The 21,737-nt window shown below is 43.9% G+C and overlaps 1 protein-coding gene across 2 annotated transcripts; it reads right to left on the reverse strand.

The window, feature by feature from the left end:
* Positions 1-656: 656 nt before the first annotated feature.
* Positions 657-21,165, reverse strand: LOC308460654 (membrane-spanning 4-domains subfamily A member 15-like). 2 transcript variants are annotated; one of them, XM_080977200.1, is made up of 6 exons: positions 20,788-21,165; positions 16,569-16,688; positions 7,092-7,148; positions 4,964-5,095; positions 3,361-3,474; positions 657-2,654 (listed from the first exon to the last, which is right to left on the reverse strand). In XM_080977200.1, the coding sequence occupies exons 1-6, from the start codon at positions 20,875-20,877 to the stop codon at positions 2,532-2,534; spliced, it is 636 nt and encodes a 211-aa protein (XP_080833326.1). In that variant the 5' UTR covers positions 20,878-21,165; the 3' UTR covers positions 657-2,531. The 2 variants fall into 2 exon arrangements, with proteins under 2 accessions (XP_080833326.1, XP_080833327.1); XM_080977201.1 differs by having other exon boundaries at positions 3,361-3,471; positions 20,788-21,164.
* Between the last annotated feature and the right edge of the window lie 572 nt (positions 21,166-21,737).

Here is a 21,737-nt window from a genome sequence, read left to right on the forward strand (position 1 = left end):
AGCAGCTAACCTACTATTACCTCAGATTAAGCTCTTTCAGTGCATTTTCTACAACCTTTTACTCTCCTCTGACTAGCTGCTTCAGGCAAGGTTTTACGTCAAATCAACACTTTCAGGATTCATCTACTTTACGCTACAGTTCATACTCGTCCACTTTAAAACCAGTCATTGATATTATCTACACAGTGGAAAAGTAGGATGAGCACTCAGCACCACTGTGGGCAGGTGCAGAATAAATGCCTGGGTTAAGTCTGAATATTGAATTTTAAAATGCAATGTTCAGATACTGAGACCTGGGTTTGGGGGCGCATAGCCAAGAAGTTAGACGCTGAAGGCATATTTGAGTGTTTTATTACTATTACACTGAGTGTTTTGTTATATTACATTCTAATAGGTGTCTTGTATGGTGCTCTTTATCTTTAAATATTAATCCACTTTGAGCATTCACAGAAATAGATGATGACTATCTCATGCCCGCCCCTTGTCCCCCAATTCATTGGAACTCCTTCTGTGAGACAGCTATCAGGCTGCAATGAAGAGAGCAACAGGATGGTGAGCTAGTTCACCATTTTGCTCTGGATGGAATAAGAGCAAGCATCTGCAGGAGGATGAATCTTCTGTTAGGGACAACAACAAAAAGTCAAAAGACGGGCGCATGTTGTTTCAGGTACATAATTTATTTTCATTTTAAAAAATCATACCCATGAAAAGCAAGATCAGACCTAGAAAGAGTGAATCAGCTGCAGACTCTAAAACCTAAAATTGTCTAGGACCATATAAACAGCTACAAGATTCAGACCTCGGTGAGGCCACTCAATATTAGGTATCCCTGTTTCACAGACAGGCATTAAATAGTCAGTAGAAATTCCCCATGAAAACATGCTCTGAAGAAACATTAACCAAGATGCTCAGAAGCCAGTGGAATGGATTCCAACCTAGCCGTTCCCAGTTCCTTATAACAACAATACAAAATATCAAAAAACACTACTTGCTACTTACACAGTATGCAGTCAATAACCCGCCCCACCCTGAACAAAACCAGCAATCTCCCAGCCCACCACTCTTGGAAACCAAGAGCACGATTGACCGGGAATCTCTCTTTCTCAAGCCTTCTTGAAATGAATGGATGCCGCTCAAGAGCACTGCACATCTTCTTGTGCAGCTCCCATTCATTTCAATAGCGCCCAAGCAGGAGGATTTCATGTTCGACTGTGTTGCAGTCCTTCATTCCATTAGGCACACTGAAGCTGCAGTCAGTTCAGTAGGACTCTAAGCACATCTAACAAGGTTCAGGGCTGCCACCTAAATGCCTCCCTACTTGCTGCAGATCCTCTTGGGTCAAAAAGTTAATTTCTTTTAAACCAACAGGGCTCACCCCCCTCCAAGTTACCAATGTAGGAGCAGAGATTAGTCCCACTTGCGCCTCTTGTTCCTGGGCCTGCCTCAAGTGCCATGGCTGACCTTGAAGAGTGTGAGGAGATGCTAGAGGTCTACCTTGGAAATCGATCTGTGCGGAATGTTGCCAAAAGTTTTCTGATGTCCGCTAACAACAGACATCATATCTTACCTCCAGGTATCAGATGGCAGTTTCCAGCTCCAGAATGACTAATGCTAGGGGAGGAGCCAATAATCCGGAATGTATACCGTGTCTGCTTTAAGCTCATCATACCTGCAAGCTATACAAAGAGAGTGTGAAGTATCCCCTTAGGGAACAAACTAGGAGAAAATTTCCCAGGAGTTGTTCTATGGATATTCTTAATGGATATGTATGTACACTTAACCGAAATAAATGCAGTAGTATGCAGCACTCAATAAAACTCAGCATTGTTGATGAAACTTCCTATGACCAAGCAGCTTTCCAAATTGATTCCCATGAGCTGCTTTCTACAATGCACCCATGCTTTGGAGGTGCAGAGGGGGACCAATGTAGAGATTGGGGCCAAGGCAGTCCCATATGCTGGCTACTTCTCAGGAGGCTCAACTTAGGTAGAGAGTCTTTAAGAACCAGCTGCAGCCCTGAGCAGTGAGCCATCCAAATCAACACCACATACTGTTTTCTCTTACATTTTGCACCAGGGTCACCAATGGAGCCAGCCAGAGGCAGAAAAAACGCACTAATGACTTGCCCGTGCTCCTACATGCTTCCCTTCCGCGTTCTTCTCTGGGTCTCCAGCTCTCCTGTGACCACCCCCAATACTACACGGTCTTCAAACACACTTTAACATGTTAATAATCCATGTGCCAAACTCATGGTGAGCTCCATAAACGGCCTATGCAAAAAAGAGGAGTCCAAATGTTACCTCCTAGTCCAAGGCAGAGCATATCAAGCCACATGCTTCTTAGCCACAGTCTAAAGCTGAGACTGTACTGGAGAAAGAAGAGAGATGGTCCCTTTGGCCTCACTGGCCTGGCAGCTGGAATACTGGCAATAATTGACGGAACTCTGTCATGCAGGAAAGGGCCAGCGTTGACACCTCAAAATAGGTGCAGCTGGTGTGATTTCTCCATACAGATTCCTCCTCTTGAGTCTTCTACACAGTCTCTACTTTTAAATCGTAACTTACATCATTGGAATTTGGCGGATGGGTTACTGATGATTCTACAGATGCGGCCTCAGTATCTGTCCTGATGGTGTTCGGTTCAATCAATATGGCCTAGAAAACAGAAGAAATTTAAACTTGATTTCATTAGCTGGTATTATCACATTTCTTATCCCTATCCAACCAAAGCTATATTCCTATCAGCTAAAATATGTACCCCAGGGACAGATGAATCTATTAATTTCAATTTTCATCAGTTTCTCATTTTTTCCGATTCTTAAATTCAGTTTTCCACATTTCTGCATCAGTTTGTAGACACTTTTTGTTTTTGTTTTGTTTTTTAAAAAGAAATCATTAAAATTTCTCATAATTTTAGTGCAACGTTTTCCTAATATATGCATTTCATAATATAACACATTTTTGGAGTTGATTTTCACTAATAAATGCACTTTATGCACACTTCCCTGTAATATAATGCATTTCTGAATTTTATTTTCATGAACATATGCATTTGTAAGCATGCTTTCCCCTAATGCATGCAGTTTCAGTGCTCATTACTTGGTTTGAGAACTGCATCACAAAATTTGGAGATGTGGATTTTGAAGGATATTATTTCAGAAAGTGCAAATTAAGGAGCTTTGCATTAAAACGTGAATCAATTCCCCCACTATCTGCCCAACCTAATTGGGTCATCTTCCTCACCCTAACGTCTTGTGTATGCATTTACCTATGCAGCTGATTGAAGTGCAACTAAGACACTTGACACTCTGGTCCCCAAACACAGATGCAATTGCAGTTCTGGTGAGAATTATGCACTTACCTCATTGGAATCAGAACGGGTTGCCCGGCACCAAAAATATGCAGTGGCAGATGCGATGCAAAATTCCACAATGGTGAATGTCAGCAATACAATGGCAATCCTGTTGCCTGTCTTCTCCAAAAAGGAAACAAACACAATGTTACAAAGCTGATCACCAAACTGAACTTTATCCATTTATCTTCTCCCATGAACCTGCCTAGATTTGTACCTTTCCCCCCTCTCTATTCTGTGTGAATGCAGGAAGAAGTTATTTGAAGCTGTCAACCAAATGTCAGTGAAGGCTTGTTTTTTTGCAGGTAATAAAATGTAAAGGAAGGAATTCAAGTTAGGGTATAAATCAGCTTTGATCTGGCTGTGGCATGGGTGTCTAGCTGCTAATAGGAAATGAGACTCTGGCTGTAATCCTCTGCATACTTGCCTAGGAGTAACCCTTATTGAACACAGTAGGACTTACTTCTGGGTAAACATGCATAGGATTATTATCAGGTTGCCTGTGTCCTTGGTCTGAATGATTTAGCTTGAGAAAACACCCACCGCTGTACTTTCATGCCGGCTCTTTAAAGCTTTTTGGCTCTGTGTGTGTGTAAGTGAGACAGACAGAGAGAGAATGTGAGATGGAAGGGGGATGGGGAGAGAGAGAGAGAGAGAGAGAGAGAGAGAGAGAGAGAGAGAGAGAGAGAGAGAGAGAGAGAAATGTTCCCTGCACAGTCTGGCTCCAGTCTCAGCTCTCAGCTGGAGACTTTCAAGATTCATGACTAATAAATAGCACCACAATGTCAGTCACCTTAGGTTCCTTCTTAAGCAGGACCTGGAATCAAGATCTGAAGCTGGTTAGCAAATGCTACTTAAGATCAGGGCCAGACCAAGACATTTTGCTGCCTGAGGTGAAGGACAAGATGGTGCCCTCCCACATCCCTCAAGCCCACTCACCTGGCAGTCGAATCTTACTTCAACACTGGCAATGGGACAATGCCTTTCATCACACCTGTGACTAGCAAGCAAATTCAAGGGGTGAAGAGAAGGCTGTGTTGCACAAACATCTCAAACAGCTCACCACCATTCCAAACCCATCAGTATCTGCTGCCTGAGGCAGCTGCCTCACTTTGACTAATGGCAGGGCCAGCTCAGATGGAATCCTGGTTGCTAGCATTTACCATAGTTCATTGTGCTGATGCACTACCTAACAGCGGTAAAGGCTAGCAGGGGGAAGGCGGCAGAATGAGATTTATGTTAGAGAGAGCTGGGTGAGGGAACATGTGGGCAGTTTTCCCATAGTGAATTTCACATTGTAATGCCAACACAGAAGTGGGGCAAGCATCACGACAATAATGTGGTTCCTGAGAGTATGGATGTGTGGGCTGTGCAATGGCTGCTCTTTGAGACTGTGCTACCCACATCTTGACCCTCACCTACCATTTGGGATCCTGACAGTCCCCATGCAGCTGGCATGCTGACTCTGTATGCTTGACAGCATTTGGAGGCACCTTAAGCACATTGTAAATGCCAGTCCATTTATATTAAAATATGCATGTACTAACCCCTCTGACGCCCCTCCCCTCGTTAATCTCAAAAAGTTATGTTGTTGCTGAGGAGGGAAACTTACCATAACCAGAGAATAGTGATGATTATCATCGTAATGAAATGGCCCATTTTTGCTCAAGTCTACTATAAAAGTCAATATTCCAAGTAATGCAAAGATGGCACTGATGATATTCATGGCCTGGGAGCCTTTTACCTGAAAAACATAAAACACTGAATGCAGGATATTTGCGAGGAGGGATTCTGCTATTTAAAGTGGTAGCAAAGTGCAGGAGCTGCCATCCTCTTCTATAGTCTTTGCTTAGGAACTCCAGTCTCTCAATTCCAATGTCAAGTGAGTCTCATGATGTCAAGTGAGACTCATGATGTGAAGCACCCAGAGAGTGGATCTGGCAGCCATGGAAGCTGCTTAGGCTGAAAGACACAAATGGCAGCTTTGGAGGGAGCTGAAGGCGGCATGATAGAGACATCACTGCCTGTGATGTACACTCTTTTTTGTCTCACTGTTATCTCTGCTCAAATAGGTTTTCTGAAACACTCCTCACCCTCCGTGCATCCCTGAAGAGAGACAATAGGGGTATATGAACGCCGTCAGCAGCAAGGCCTCTGTTGTGTGCTATTGTCTGCCTCCAGCTCTGGATCACCCAAGAAGAATATATCAACTTTCCTCTGCTTGAAACTCTCACCCTCTCCGCAGCAGCTTCATCTGGGTTCCCGGAGATTCAAAACCTCACTACAAAGGCATTCTTCAAAGTTCTTCCCATAAGACTAAGAACAACTTCAGATGCAGCCCCATCACCCTCTGCATGCTTACTCAGAGATAAGCTCAGCTGAATTCAGTGAGGGTGAGTCCTGTGGCATTGAATTTAAAGTGCAATCCTATGCATATTTACTTGGAGGTAAAGAGTGGGACTTACTCTTATATAAGTGGATATAGGACTGCAGCCCTAATCTAGTAGATCTAAGGGAAGCAGCAGCCCTCCAGCTGTTACTGGACTCCAGTTCCCATCAGACCCAGCCAACATGGCCAGTGGTGATGGATAATGGGAGTTGTAGTCCAACAGCAGCTGGAGGGCCATTCCCAATTTCCCACTCCTTACCTAAAGCTTTGTATTTACAATAATTCACAGGGATAGACTGAAAGGGCCTTGGAAGGACATGCCAGAAAGCAGAACAGTGCTTCTTGCTCTTATAGGAAACATGATATGGAGAAGCTGTAAGGAAGATGACTAAATACTGGGCCACAGTAGGGCAGATTATCCTCCACACCCTCCTCCTCCAAGTGGTACAAGCCTCTCACTCTGTCCAATTTGTGGCTAGTCCATATGGAATATATGGCAACTCAAAAAGGAGTGCAATAATGCCACAAGAAATAGCCCCTGTCCTGCCCTGTCCCACCATTTCATAAATATCTACCCCAGTATCCTTTGCACATATTGCATAGCTCTTGCTAGCCCTACTCCCCATTATAAAACCAAGCTTCAGCAAGGCGGCTGCATCATCTACCCTCAAACCTGGGTAAATGTCCCTCTGTATTGTACTGAGCCTTTCAATACTGCGCAAAAACCCTATATATAAAGCGGAGAATTTCCCTGCAATAGGACCACATATATTTCATGAAAGCCAGGTGTAGCAAACCTATGGCCCCCAATATGCTTTTGGACTCTATATCCCATCAGCACCAGCCAACCTTGCTAATAGCCAGGCACAATGGGAGTTGTAGTTCAACAGTATCTGGAGGGCAACAAGTTCCACTTCCCTGATGCAATCTGATCAGGGCTGAAATCAGGCTTTGAATGGGACTTTCTTTAACCTCAGAATCTACTTTCACTTCAGATTATTGTTACAAAGTCTCCACTATTTTTTCATTGCATTTATATTCCATCTTTCCTCCAGGAAGCTCAAGTAGCACATATGGTTCTCTCCCCTGCCCCTCCCACAACCTGTCCTCACAGCAACCCTATGAAGTAAGTGAGGCTGAGAAATAGTGATTGGCACAAATTCTCCTCCTGAGCTTCATGGCTGAGTAAGGATTTGAACCAGAGTCTCCTCAGTTCTAGTCCAATGCTCTTAACCGCTACACCACGACACACTGTTGCTCAGTTGATCCCAGAAACCTGCCAAACTTTAGCTGTTCATCTGAGGTGAGCAGAGTTAGACTACAGTTAAAAGAACGGCTGACTTCAACTCACTGCACACTCTGTAGGGCTCTTCTCAGCACCAATTGAGAGGCATCCGGAGACAATGAACTGTTTGGGAGGAAGGAAACAAGTGTGTAATTGATAGTCATGTTAAAGGCAGTTACCCTTCCCACAATCACTGGACCCACCTTAGAAGGCTGTGATAGAAATGAGGAGGAAGATTGGTACCATCCTTGCTGGCTTTTTATTTATTTTTAAGGATGGTTTGTTCAAGGGAGAAAGCCTATTATAGCCTTTTAACCACATGTAGCAAGGTTGCCCCATCATCTGGCCAGGTCAGATTTCCCACATGTAAAAGATCTCTACTGTCTGGGACAGCTGATCTTCTTACAACTCACTTAACATCCCCATCATCTACTTCAATGTTCCATTCTGGGCCTCAAAACTAAGACTATTTCTGTACTTTCTCTTGGCAGGCACCTCATACCTCCAAAAGGAAGTTGGAGGTGCAAGATGAATGAGGCCTGACACCTCTGAGCCTAGGCAAAGCCACCCCCAGAATGATGATTGATCAAGTGATAGCTCAAGTGACTGGGGTGATGTGGAGCCATGCTATGGATTCTCTGCTTCGGAGCCACAGAAAGAGTGTAGTGCATTTGATGCCATTGATTTTAGAGCTGAGATGAAACGTTTGGTTTTGTGAGTGTCAAAAATAAAACAAAATAAAGTAAAATAAAAAGAAAGAGAAAAAAGAAGCCTCCTATTTTTGCAGTTTTCAACACATGTGAACATATCTGACATTGACTTTAGCCCTCTTCAAGTGGTTTATATTTGAGTTAAGTGACCACAAAAAGGGGGAGCTGTGGGTACAAGTATATTAGCCCACCCCTGTTGCCTAGCCTTCTGCAAGTCAGATGGTGGTGGTGGTGGTAAACGTATGAACTGAAGAGCCTGCTTTTTGGATCTGTTGGGATTCTATTTCACACACAGGAAGACTCCATGAGTACAGGAGGCCCCTCACTTTGTAGATTCAGCTTACAACTCATGGAAGGTGATGCGAACAGCATCAGCGGTGTGGAATTAGTGCCCTATGCACAACATCGTGAGTTTAGCTAACTCACATACGGAATATTCGAAGAGGGCTATTGTCTCAATGCTGAACTTCTCTGAGCCATTTCCCTTTTCATCTGTTGCCCTCACAGTCTTCTTTAGCCTCTTTTCCCCACACTGCCGCTTATTCCAATGGTAAACCATTTTATTTTGTCAATGGTTACACAAAGAAGATGTGCAACTCTTATGCAATGATGTCAAGGAAGCTTGAAAACAAGAGAACCCATTGATCACCTCAGACAAAGTGGCAGCGGCTGAGGACTGTGAGGGCAGAAAGTATCAAAACAATCTGATTACTCAGTGAGACAAGTATCCTTAGCAGTCCTTTGTCTGGCTGTGTTAATTTCAAGGTGAATGTTTGTCGGAGCCCTAATCAGGGCAGGAGTGAGGAACAAATGCATCTTGGGGAAGTGGTTTTGCAGAAACAACTTAAGGGTGATTTCATACGTGAGGCTTAAATAATCTTTGAATCTCTCCATTGCTCAACCATGGCCAATTTTAATCAGGCTATGCCAGCACTTTCAGACTGCTCCTAGGGTGCCAATGCATAGGCTGGCAATGCAGAAGCCTAGCATTTTAATTCTCCACAATGCCCCAGAGTAACATGATATCAGGGGCATGGCAGGCAATTTATCATGGGGGCTTGAAGCTGCCCATTGCCACCAGCAGGTAAGCCTGAAGCCAGGGGCACCCTGTAAGAGGAGGAGGGGCACCAGAAAGCCCTCTGCCAAGGGCCCCTTCAGATTTGGAGATGGCTCTGTTAGAAAGCAGAATCAAGGCTTTTACAATATAAGTGTGCATTCTGCGCACCTTAGGTTTCCCATTCGCATCCCATCGCAATCTAAAGCAAGGATCACTAAGCCTCACACACAAAAAGGTAAAAGACAACACAGAAGGACACCAATAAACAGCAAAGGAAAATTGAGCTATAGAATGAGACCACCCAAGGCACGTAAGTTGTATGAAGTGGATGGAGAATGGAAGATGTGTGTGAACAGACTGCAAGGTGAAAAACGAGATGTTGATGAAACTTCTCAGAAAAGACAGTCACAGGTTAACAGTAGGAGTGAACATTGGCAGTGCACCCCACCCTAACCTCACCCATTGCTAGGCAGCCATTTCCCCATGCACTTGCCCTAAAGTAAGGTCAGGGTGCACCCACTATTGTCTGTATGATCTACTATAGAAAGTAACTTGCAGAAGCGGCATTTTCAGATCACATTTCATGAACTGCATTTGTTTAGCACTCCACACTTTTTCCTTTTTTTAAAAAAAAAAGTGTAAACATGTGGGTTTCAATACAGAAGCAAAGACTTATCATCGGCCAGAATTCTCATGCAATTTCTTCCCTTTCCATAGCCCTTGGCCCACCCCTATCCTGAACCTAGTTGCTGGTGTATTTTTAGTTTCCTTGTACAGTGGTACCTCTGGTTACGTACTTAATTTGTTCCAGAGGTCCGTTCTTAACCTGAAACTGTTCTTAACCTGAAGCACCACTTTAGCTAATGGGGCCTCCTGCTGCTGCCGCACCACCACCATGTGATTTCTGTTCTCATCCTGAAGCAAAGTTCTTAACCCGAGGTACTATTTCTGGGTTAGCGGAGTCTGTAACCTGAAGCATATGTAACCTGAAGCGTATGTAACCCAAGGTACCACTGTACTGCAAAGTTTGTGTCCACTGCATCCATGCAACTTCCGCCAGACACCTTAGCAACCCATCTGCTCCTCAAACTGGTTCCTTCCCAGCTCTTCCTTGAAATTGCAGGAGTGCAATCTTGTGCAGTCTGCCATTAATAAGGAACAACAGCTTAGGCTCACAAATCCAGGAGGAGGAGGAGGCACATGTGTACAGGAGTATAGGGAGGGAGGGAGGGAGAAATTTGATTCAGTATGCATTTAAAGCTGAACGTATCAAATTCATACGCTATCCTTCAAAATTCACACATCCGAATTTTACAATGCAGTTCTCCACCCCAAAAATGCTTCCAAGAACACATACATTAGGGATAAGAATGGAGGTATTCTTGAAAAAAAAACATACAAAAATGCATTATATCGGAGTGGGGGGAATTGTTCGACAAAAATATGTACATTATTCAAAACTGCATATAAAAATGTGTTTAATGGGAGAAATTGGCACTAAAACACTGTTGAATTTTCAAGAGGATTTTTAAAATTATTACTGCAAAAAACAGACAAATGAGTTCAAAATTAGAAAAATGAGAAACTGAGAGGACCAAAATTGACAGATCCTTCCATCCCTATATGGGAAATTTGTACTGAAGCAATACAAGATAAAAATGAACCAGAGATGAACTTGGGGGGGGGGGAGAGAGAGATAAAATGCTGCTGTGGCCACACCCCTGGAAATAAAAAGGAGTTGCTTTTTGACTGGGATAATAAGAACTTAACTAAACATTACAGGGAATGCATTGTGGCAGACCAATATCTGCCCCCTTCATCTCCTTGATGATGTCACTGTGATTAATATTTCCCCACTCCACTTAACTGGCAGCTACAGAGGATGGGGAAATAAATGCTTGACAGCATGGTGTCATTTCACATGTTGATCTGACATGTTTATTTGACATTACTGGTGACATGCATATGGCAGGGCAGGGCAAGTCATGTAAGCTGGCAGCAGCTATGTGCCCTGTTAACATCTGATTAGGCCCTGAAAGTGGTAAATATATCAGAAGAGCAAAATTCTCTCTATATTTGAATACTGAATATTCAACATATTGATTGAATTTCCCCAAATGATTTGAAGCATATAATTTACACATGTTGAGGAAATAGCAGGAGAGTCCACAAAGATCTCAAAATGCATTTGCTATCCCTGATCCTAAACCTTTTTTTTTTTTCATGACTTAAGTCCAATGGGACTTCTTAACAAGTATGCTTAAGGCTGCACAATAAGCAAATGGTTAAGGAAGAATTCTTGCTGTCGTTCCTCTTCCATTAGAGGGTGGCAAGCTGGTAGAGAGGAGGAAGATCCACAAAGAGGCAGGGCCACATGGCAGCACTTTTCTGGGGCGGTGGCACGGTGACATCGTAACAACCACCACAGAGAAGCCATACTGCATATCAGCTTGTACAGATGGTAACCCAACGTGGATCCTGATTAAAGTATGTGCTTGCTGTCTGCATGCAGGTTAAAACTGTCCTTCTTCGACAGTGCTGTCCTTCTTCGAAGCTCCTTCTCTCATGCAGCAAGAGGAGGTGTTGAAAAGTCACAGAGAACTCTTGTCTTTTAAAACACCTATTATGATGTTTAAGTGGGAATAGACAGGGCCAGAAGGCAGGCTTGAATCAGTGCTTGGAAGGAATGAACTAATTCAGAATAACTAATTCACTGAATTTTTAAAAAATCTCTGAATTACATCTGAAAGAAGCTGTTATAATTTCTGGGTGAACACGAATTAAGTTCCTTTTGCTGTGGAACTCTGGGCAATTTCTAATTCAATGAAATTTCAATTCTTATGGGGTTTCATCACCCCTAACTCTGTTTGTTTGTGGCCAATGCAGTGACCATTTTCACCTATTTGAAAAGTGATGCTCCTATTTAAGCTTAAAGAACACAATTGTTGGGGGTAATAAGTAAAGCAATTGTTGACATTACACAGTATGCGCTTTCTTAGACTTTTTGAGTATGTTTTACATTTTAGCAGAGCAGTTTGTAAAACTCTGAAGGCTGGGGGGAAATGCCAAGGATGAAATGAACAAAATATGAATTGAAGGGATCATAGAATCATATCATCATGGAGTTGCAAGGGACCTCAAGGGTCATCTATTCCAACCCCCTGAAATGCAGGAATCTCAACTTGAACTGTACTTGATTCCTTTTGGGAGGGGTGCAGTGCAACTAATTCCTTTTTAAAATGAACTTTCCAAGTACTGGCTAGGATTAATTTATTCACAGAGCACTACTGAAAACACCTTCCTGATGGGCCGGCTATACTATCAGGCAGGGTGGAGTCATCGCCTGAGGCAGTAGAACCCCTGAGCCCCTCAGCCATTGTTCACTGTAGGTGATCAGAGCTAAATTTGCCGCAGGCCTGTCAATATACCTCCTGAACTAGCCTGCTGCCCTGAGGTGCACTGAAGGATGCTATCGCATCGACAGCATTGAAGTAAGGTTCAACTGCCAATCTAGTCAGCATCAGTACATAGAATGGTAGAGACGCCATCTTATGTTCTGTCTCAGACAGGGAAAAGTTTGGGGCTGGCCCTGCCTTTCCCAGCATCAAAGTCTGCATACCCATGAAACGTTTTTGTATTGTTTGTTGTTGTTTTTTAAGCAAAAGGGTCTTCCCATCTAACTGCTGATGTTCTGCCATGTCACTCTGAAGATGGCAGCTCGGCCCAGCCAGTGAACTGCGCCCTTCAACCCAACAAGATTAGGTGAACAGAGAATCCAGTAAGATGCCATCTGGGCAGTTTTGGCACTAGGTGGCATTGGATTTAGTTGTGGCTGGGCGAAGTCTGCAGTTGCTGCTCTGGTCTTGTTGGAGAGAGACAGGAAAGCTCTTGTCTAGCTCACTGGGCTCTCTCTCCTCTAAGCCAGTGATTCGTAAACAGCCTCCTCACTTGCCTGCTCCATCCCTCCTAGCAATAGCCTTTTAGTTGGACCCAGTGCCAGCATTAGCAACTGCTTGCATGCTGAGTAAAGGTGGCCAGGAGTCAGAGAAGGAGGTGCGGGGAGAAGGTCTCCCTCCACCAAGGTGAAAGGGTCAGAGGAGGTGTTGAAGAAAATTTAAAAGGGATATACAAGGCAATCCTTGTTATATAAACCGGGAATAAAAAGGGAATGCATAGGAGAGAGAAACTGTTCTGGGAATGAGAAGTGGCTGTAAAAGGACCAGGGAGAATGGGTGACAGAAACTGGAAATTGTGGGATATGGTACTAGTGTGAAAGGAGAATGGGAGAAGAAATTACAGGAGATTTTTAAAAAAAAAAAACCACACACACACACATTGAGAGGTATGTGGGGATGGGGAGAGAAAAATATAAAAGAAAAAGCCTTCTTAATGGATCAGAGAGGCTGTCACAAATAGCTCCAGAGCAAAGGTCTGTACTTGAGGAAAGCTTAGGTACGGAACCCTTGCCATTAGGAAAATGCTGGAGCAAAGAATTTAGGAATGTCCAAAGATGGATTAGATATTAGTAGGAAATGATGTCAGTAATTGCCAGCTGATTATGCCATTTGCCACCTGATCCTCCATTTGCCACCATTTTGTGACTGTTGGGGCTCAGTAATATGAGCCCTGAGAGCAGAAAAGGTGAGAACCTCTTGCTGTAGGTCTTCTATGACATGAAACCACGGTTCTGGGCGGGCTCCTTAATGCTAGCTGGAAGGCCTGCACAGGTCTAATGAACTTTTAGCCTGTCAATGGACTTTTAAAAAATACTTCCATTGTCCAGAGACAAAGATTGCTTTTTTATGCTTCCTAAGTCTTAGGGTCACTCCTTCAAAAAGAATGATTTCACTATCTAATACTGAAGTTATTTTGGTTGCCTCAGGAGATGGAAAATAGGTGGCAAATATACAGACATTCACTGGGATTTTTTATGTAATCACAATTCCAACCATACCACAACAACCATCTCACTTTGGTTTGGTTTTTCAAGGTTTATGTATGTGAAATACTTGCTAATCTTTTACAAAGCTTTGGAGGTGACATTTTGTCATGTGATGCTTGATTCTGCCATGGACCAAATGCTTGATTCTGCCATAGACCAAATGCTTGATTCTGCCATAGACAGAAAGAGATTTCTTTTATATAAAAAAAAACTTAGGGTTGAAGGCACATTTTATCTTTTATGTAAAAGAAAGAACTAGTTGTGAGACTTGGAAACATTTTATATGACTGTGTGTTTTCACTTTATTTCAGTTATTGAAAATCTGAAATTACTGTTGTTTTTTCAGCATGAACTGCAACAACTAAGTTTAATAGGCTATACCGTTCTGCAGTCTTACATTCCCAAAGCCCTTTTACATGTTCCATGTTGTTGGAAGAGAGGACTATGAGTTGATGTTGCCGTCACTTAGTGTGGACAGGCACTACATTATCTAAGATAATGTAGCCACCCTTTGGTACAACAATCAGGGCTGTTAAATTGTAATTTAGACAGCTGCAGTGGAAATTATACCTGCCTATCACCTGGTGATTGATTCTATGCTCCAGGCCCCAACCCCTGAAATCTCGCACCACTTGGAGATTGAGGTGGCATGTAACAATATCCTAAAAAAAATACCCTCAGATAAGGCCAAACCCCAAATAAGACCAATGTGGCTCTCAGACCTGAACCCCTGAACCTATTTACAGAAGGTGCTTGTAATTTTCAATCTTTCGGACTGGGGCATAAGGAACGAGGGCAGGGTGTCCCTCTCTCTAAGGCTGCCACCCACAGTAGCTTATACTGTATAACATTTGACAGAACTGCTGCATATCTTCTTTTGAGTAGTTCAATGTTCATAATTTCAAATTACAGTGGTACCTCTGGTTAAGAACTTAATATGTTCCGGAGGTCCGTTCTTAACCTGAAACTGTTCTTAACCTGAGGTACCACTTTAGCTAATGGGGCCTCCCACTGCTGCTGCCGCGCGATTTCTGTTCTCATCCTGAGGTAAAGTTCTTAACCTGAGGTACTACTTCCATGTTAGCAGAGTCTGTAACCTGAAGCATCTGTAACCCGAAGCATTTGTAACCTGAGGTACCACTGTATGACTCAGGAAAACTACACACGTTACACAACAGTGTGTAAAGAAGCCCTGCTCAGTGTTTGTTTGTTTGTTTGTTTGTTTGTTTGTTTGTTTTAATGAAAAGTTGCCTCAGGAGGCTGTGATTTTGAAGGGAGTAGCAAAGGTGGTGTTATGCTTCACTCTTCCCTTGCTGGCTAATTTTCTGTTGCAACATTGCTCCTTCCAAAGCTGCTTTCTCCCTATTCCCCGAGGGAAGAAAAATCCCATTTTGATGTCTGGAAACCAAGGGTAGGGCATCCTGTTTCGCTGTTTGAGAAGAAATGGGGAATGCCACCTCTGCCTGCGCCCCACTGCCCCTGCCCAAGCATCTCTTACCTAGGTTGTGCAGTGGCAGTGTGAAGCAGCAGCAGCAACAGTAGGTTCCAGCAAGACCTCTCAAGATCTTGCTAAAATCTCGCAAGATCTTGCCAGAAATCAGCCACTTCTTCACCTGTAATGGAGGCAGCAGGGCAGGTGTAGAAGTCACTACCTTGAACCCTTCCACCGCCTGAAGTAGCTTCTTCTCTTTGCCTAATGGTAGCCTTGCTGGAAACCTGTGAGGGCAGGTGATTTTGTACACACACACACTGCTTAGCACCCGTTTTTCCAACTTGAAATTTAAGCCTTCCAAGAGTGCTTTTCATTTCATTTTAGTCAGAAATTAATTAAACCCATGTTCATATAGCGGGTAGTTTGCACCTGAGGGTTCATGTATTTCTGTGTAATTCTGCATGGAGACCCAAATAAGACATCTTTGGGTGACAAGATGTAAAACAGACTTTTCAGCATAAAGGGCATTGTGTCTTTGGAGTTTTTGACATGTTTGCTTAAGTTATGCACAGATTTTGTGTGAAGGGGGGGGGGACCACACACATTCTAGACAGTGTCAGATTTCTCTAACATGAAATTTACCAGAAGTAAAATACTAAATTTATCCCCAGGAATTTAGCCCAAGGATTTCAGCACAACACAAACTTTACATATACAATCATTTATGCCTTTGCTCTCTAGAATGAGAAAGAGAGCATCTGAAATGGTTTGATTTTCATTTTTGATTTTTAAAATGTAAATTGGCATCTCCTCAAAATGAAAACGTTTTCATTTTTAGTTGCACTACGCTAACAATACATTATAACGGGGGGGGGGGAAGAATTCTGAACACTTCAAAACAAAACTGAAGAGGGTGGGAGGGAGGGAGGCAAGGAAGTCCAAATTTATAACATATTTTTTGAACATAAAGGACATTTTTAGGCAAAACACTTAATGGGTTTCAAAATGGATTACACACTTTTGAAAGATGAAAAAACATCACCTCTGTTGTCATTATAAACCAAGAGAGTATCTGATGGCTTCAACTCCGCAGCATTGCCTGAAATCTCCATTAGGGCTGCAATCCTACACCCACTTACCTGGGAGTAAGCTCCACTGAACTCAATGGAATTTACTTCCGAGTAGACAAGACTAGGATTGCGCTGCAAATCACTCTAGTCCGGGAGTTTTCTGATGGCTCTGCAAACTTTTCCTTCAATAGCTGATGCCCCTTTCCAGGATGTTACTATCTCTTTCTCACACTGGGCATGCCAACTCTCTTTCCACTCTTTCCTTCCTCGCTCTTCCACCTCACTCCCCATCTTCCCAGGGGGGCTTGTCCAGTCCCATGTGCGATACTCACGGATGCTCCTCCCAAGAAGGGGATCTCTCCAGACACAAAGTATGAGGTATATACACTGGTCAAGGTGCTGAGAATGATCCCAAAGCTAATGTGTATGAAGCCAGTCATGATCTGGATGGTCTGTGGGAACAATCAGGGGAATAATACTCGGCACTTGATGGACTAAATTAACATTCACACACACACACCCCTTAATGATTACACCAACTTCGAAGGACTGACGCCAGAGAATCTTCTGAGTTGATCTTTTTAATGGTAAGATCACTATTCCTTACGTTCTAGGGCATCTTTCTGCTGAGAAAGTGCTTCACAGTTTTCATCTATTTCATTTGACTTTGTGTATCAGGAGATCTTTATGTTCTAAGGACTTCCCGACTGTTCACCAGTATAGTTAATGTCATCTGGTAACTAAATGGAAGCTGACATTTACAAAATCTGCTCTAATTAACACTTCCGTATTGTTCAGATGTTGGCAGAGGAGGAGGACATCCCACTAAAATCTACTCCAAGCCAGGCTGAGCTGATCCAGGTGCACCCATGAGCAAGTAAGAGAAAGTGAGATTTGGAGGAGGGGGTTCGTGACCACAGCAAATCCTGCTGGATGATTGTTTGGATTGTTCCTAGGACTCCCAGCAGGCAATGAATCCTGGTCTTTTGGTTAACTCAGAATCAGCCAGATTATGGGAGATAACAGAGGATGTATGCAGAATGTATTCAAATAAGCTGGATTCAGGTCACCAGCCATTTATGATAGGGCCACATCTATCTATCTATCTGCAAACATCCTGGTTTTACCACCTGCCTGGCACAGCAAAAATGGGAGGTGGCTGAAATTTATGACTGATGGGCTGTGTTTAGCTGGGTCATAAATTACACAAGGCTATTCTAAACGAGGCATTGGAGAATATCAACTGAAATGTGTTCTTTTGCCCTGGCCTGTACACAGGGGACCATGTTTATCTGGTCTGCCACTGCTCTGGATTTTGTGAGGCATGTGCAAAAGGACTCTGTTAAATCCAGTTTTCAACTCAAATTGCTGTTGGTTGTACAAATATTTACCGTTTGGGTAAGAATAAACTGCCACCATGTTACAGCCAAAGAAACTGCAGCAATATTGTAACATAAGCCTCTTGCATTTTGGTCAGCTGGGTAGACACTGACCAGGGATCATAATATGTGGAAGATGCTTCAATTTGGAGCCTGTTTAAAGGCAGAAGAAGCAAAAAGGATTCTTAAGGACCACCAAGCTTGTGCCTGTCTGCCTTCTGGGATCTAGTCTGTTTTAGGACCATTCTTCTGTCCTGGCATTGGCTGACAAGCAGCTGAAGGAAAAGAGCCAGGAAAACTTAGACAGGTGCAAGGAGGTAAAGAAGGTAGCAGCCGTCAGAAGATAATTGACAACATTACACATTGGGGCTGAGTTAGTCAAAGTGGTTCCCTCTAGATGTCGATGGATTACAATTGCCATCAGCCCTAGCCAGCTGTGACCAATGATCAGGGGTGATAGGAATCGTAGTCCACAATATATGGAGGGAACCACTTTGGCTACCTTTGGGAAAGGTGCACATGAGAATAGTGTTTCTAGGGGTGGAGGGACAATATTTCTTCTGCTAGATATCCTCACAGTAACAAGTAAGAAACAACAACACCGTGAGCATAAGCAAAGGCGCCACTAGGTGACAAGTCTGACACCTTCAGAGTCGCTAAATCACTTTTTCAAAGTTAAAGGACACTGTTGAACTATACTGATTTATCTGGTGAAAATGGCAGGTGTCTGTGAAATTACAGGCCAGGCCACATCTTCACTGCTGGTGAATCAGGTCCCACTTGGTAGAGCATCAGTTTCACTGGCTCAAAACCAAGTAGAATTTGCCATCCACAGGAGATTACCACTTGCATCTACTCCACACACAGTAGAATGGACTGGGACAACCCCTGATCAAGGTTTCTGAATTTGCTTTACAAATAACCTGATATTTACTAGCCACTTTTTAAATGTCTGTCTGTCTGTCTGTCTGTCTGTCTGTCAGCTGGGGGGAATTGTGTGCCTCTCATTTTTATCTGAACATAATCTTCATCTCAGTGCATTTGTGCTTCCATGCAATTGTGCAGATTGTGCGGCTCGGTAAGAGAGAACAAGGCACACCGTATGAATTACATTTGTGCCAACAGATGGGCAGGAAGAGTAGGGCTGCAATCGCATGCCCACTTTCCTGGGAATAAGCCCCATTGAATGCAGTGGGACTTACTTCTTAGCAGGCATGTGTAGGATTGCACTGTAAATGTGGTTCTTTTCAGCATGGTGCAGCCTAGCACAGCAGTGTGCTGACATCAGTTCCTCTGACAAGAGGCTATTTTTGTGGTGACCCAAAGCACTCTTCTAGCATATCTGTTGCCTCACAAGCCCACACGCTCTGGTTGGGAGCTGGGCTGTGTTCATAAAGGGAGTCGGTGTTGCTGGTCTGGGAAATCCCAGCACAGCGGCATACCTATTTTTAGAAGGTAGGGAAAAGTCTGTTTCCATGCTTTCATAATTCACTGTAGCACTAATGCATCAAATCAGACATGAGATTTCCCTTTGTAAATGTGCTGGACTCTCATTTATTCTAAACCTGTGCAGGACCAGTACACGTGAGTGTGTAGTAGACACAGCAGTTACTTTCTATGCAGATTCCAACGGATATGGCCGTGTGCTTAAGCTATTGTCTTAAAGGCAGCCCCATGCATTTTGTCTTCTTACAACTGCAGAATAAGAAACCTTTTCATGTGCATAAAGAGAGTGGCATGGAATCTGGGCTGTATAAAGACATTGTACTGAGCAGGTCCACTCAGTAATGTGGCCCTAGAGCCTTCTCTTTCCCCAAAGTGTTGCCCTATGTCTTGCTATCCTCCATAAGTCTGTAAAGAGGCAGGAAAGGAAAGAGGGGAGAAGGCTGCTGGGGGGAGGGTGTACTGCTGCTCCTTATTATCTGCAAACCATTGCAAGAGTGTTCTGACTCTGCCTTTAACATTCAGAACAAGGCAAGGCTGAAAAACTCACTCTGCCTCTAGGATCAGTGCCAAGGCTTGTTTTGAGTCACCACTCACCAAGACTCAGCCATGGAACCCATTTTAAAAGCTAGTTCTGAGCTCTGGCAGGAGTATGTGGATTAATAGTGAGGAGAAGGCCTCTGGGCATGTGCAAAGTATTCACACCTACACACACACACACCATATCTGGAATTAGTGTTCAGGGCCCCAGGTCAGGTTTGTAAACGGTCCAATTTCCCCCACCAGACTGATGCAAGGATAGACACCTGTGCCTCCACTTCCCCGATGTTGATGGACTCCAGCTGCCAATGGTCAGGGATGAAAGGAGCTGTTGTCTAGCAAGATCTGTAGAACCACAGGTTCCCCACCCATGGTCGATCTAGTCCAGTATTCTGTTTGCAATTGCAGTCAGCCCATTGTATCTCGAAAACGCAGAAGCAGGGCATAAAAGCAATGGCCCTCCCTTGTCTGTCCCCAACACCGGGCATTACGGGGTATACTGCCTTTGAACATGAAGGCTCCATTTAGTTGTTGTAGCTAACAGTGATGGACACAGCAATTTTCTCTCGCAAATAGTGGTGCTAGGATTTGATCATGTTCCACTGCCTATTTCTGCCTTTTGTGCTGTGTTGCTAGAGCGATGCTGCTCACTTCCTTCATGTACCGAGGCACGAATGCTCATCTGTCCCCTCGCCTAAAATTGATGCTGAAGTCTGCAACCTCGTAGCACACACCAGGGCACCGGGCATTTTAGAGGTAGCGACCAGCAGGATCTTTCCCCACTCTCCTTTCTGGCTGCAGATTTAGTTACTGCTCCTTGGGAATATTCAGCATATGAATACACACACATACACAAAACCACGTCCTGAGAACGAGCTGCTCTCAAAAAGCTATTCCCTTTCATCTGAGAGGCATAATAAATTCCCAGGTTAGTTTAAGGGACCATAATGATTAGCCGTTCTGATGTTTCTCCACCCCCCCCCCCCCGTCCTGCTTCTCTCTCTTTCTCTCACACATGCTTAATTCAGAAACAGGAGAGATCTAGAATACCACTGCCCCCTAAGTTAGGAGATCGGCTGCCATTTCAGGGGAATCCACCCCAGTCCTCTCCATCCTCCTCCTCCTCCTCCCCCAATATCCCAGCTCACCGCCCTCCCCAAAGTGCCTCCCCCACCGTTCTGTCACTCACCCCCAGCACTCGATTCTTCCCTTTGGGAATGGTTTCCACTGTGTACATCACAGTCCTTCTCCCCAGCCGGAAGGTCCCCATTCCCTGCATGGGAACTAGCTGGCGCGTTTGCTCCCAAGCCTACTCGGTCCCTAGCAACTGAACACTCAGCTGCATCAGCTCCACGCAGGCTGAGCATGGATGGCAGCTCGCTTGGCCCGGTTGCGCTCAGCTCCAGCACTCTCTCTTCGAGGGAAACGAGAAAGAGTGGTCTTATTGGCTTCTGTCAGTGGTGATGTCACACACAGTCGGATATGCTGCAGAAAAGACAGAACGGGGTGGTGGTGGGGGGATTCATTCCCTCTTCCTGCTGCTGCTGCTGCTCATAGGTAAATCCTGCTTCTGCCAGAATTGCTTCCTCAGCAAGCACAAAGGCAAAACCAGGGGTGGGTGGGTGTTTTGCATGATACTACCAAATTCCAGGGGAAATACATGCTTAGTCTGGAGAGGCAACACTGACGAAAATCCCTGTGACGGGAGTTTGCTGCAAACAGAGATGGAAAACTGGGAACATGAGGTACCAAGGAAGTGGTCACCAAAGGAAAAGATTCTTGGATCTTCTCCATGGCAAATGCAAAATCTACCTTGAAATATCATTCTTGTTTTATTCATTTGCCACATTACATTTATATAATGCTTATACATTTGTATCTTTTCCTCCCAGAAACTTAAGGCAATGTACATTGTCTTCCTCGCCCCAGTTTTATCCTCACAAAACTCTTGTGTGGTCAGTTAAGCTGTGAGGTGGCGACTGGTCCAAATTCATCCAGTGAGCTTCATGGCTGTTGAGTGTTTTGAGCCTAGATCTCTGTAATCCTTGCCTTGCAACACTAGACCGCCCTGGTGCATCTCACCTAAATATGAGATAGATGGCGCAATCTTATAAATGCCTACCCAAAAGTAAGTCCTGC

This window comes from Podarcis pityusensis (genome assembly GCF_964106645.2).
Source record: "Podarcis pityusensis genome assembly, chromosome: 1".
Lineage (NCBI taxonomy): Eukaryota > Metazoa > Chordata > Lepidosauria > Squamata > Lacertidae > Podarcis > Podarcis pityusensis.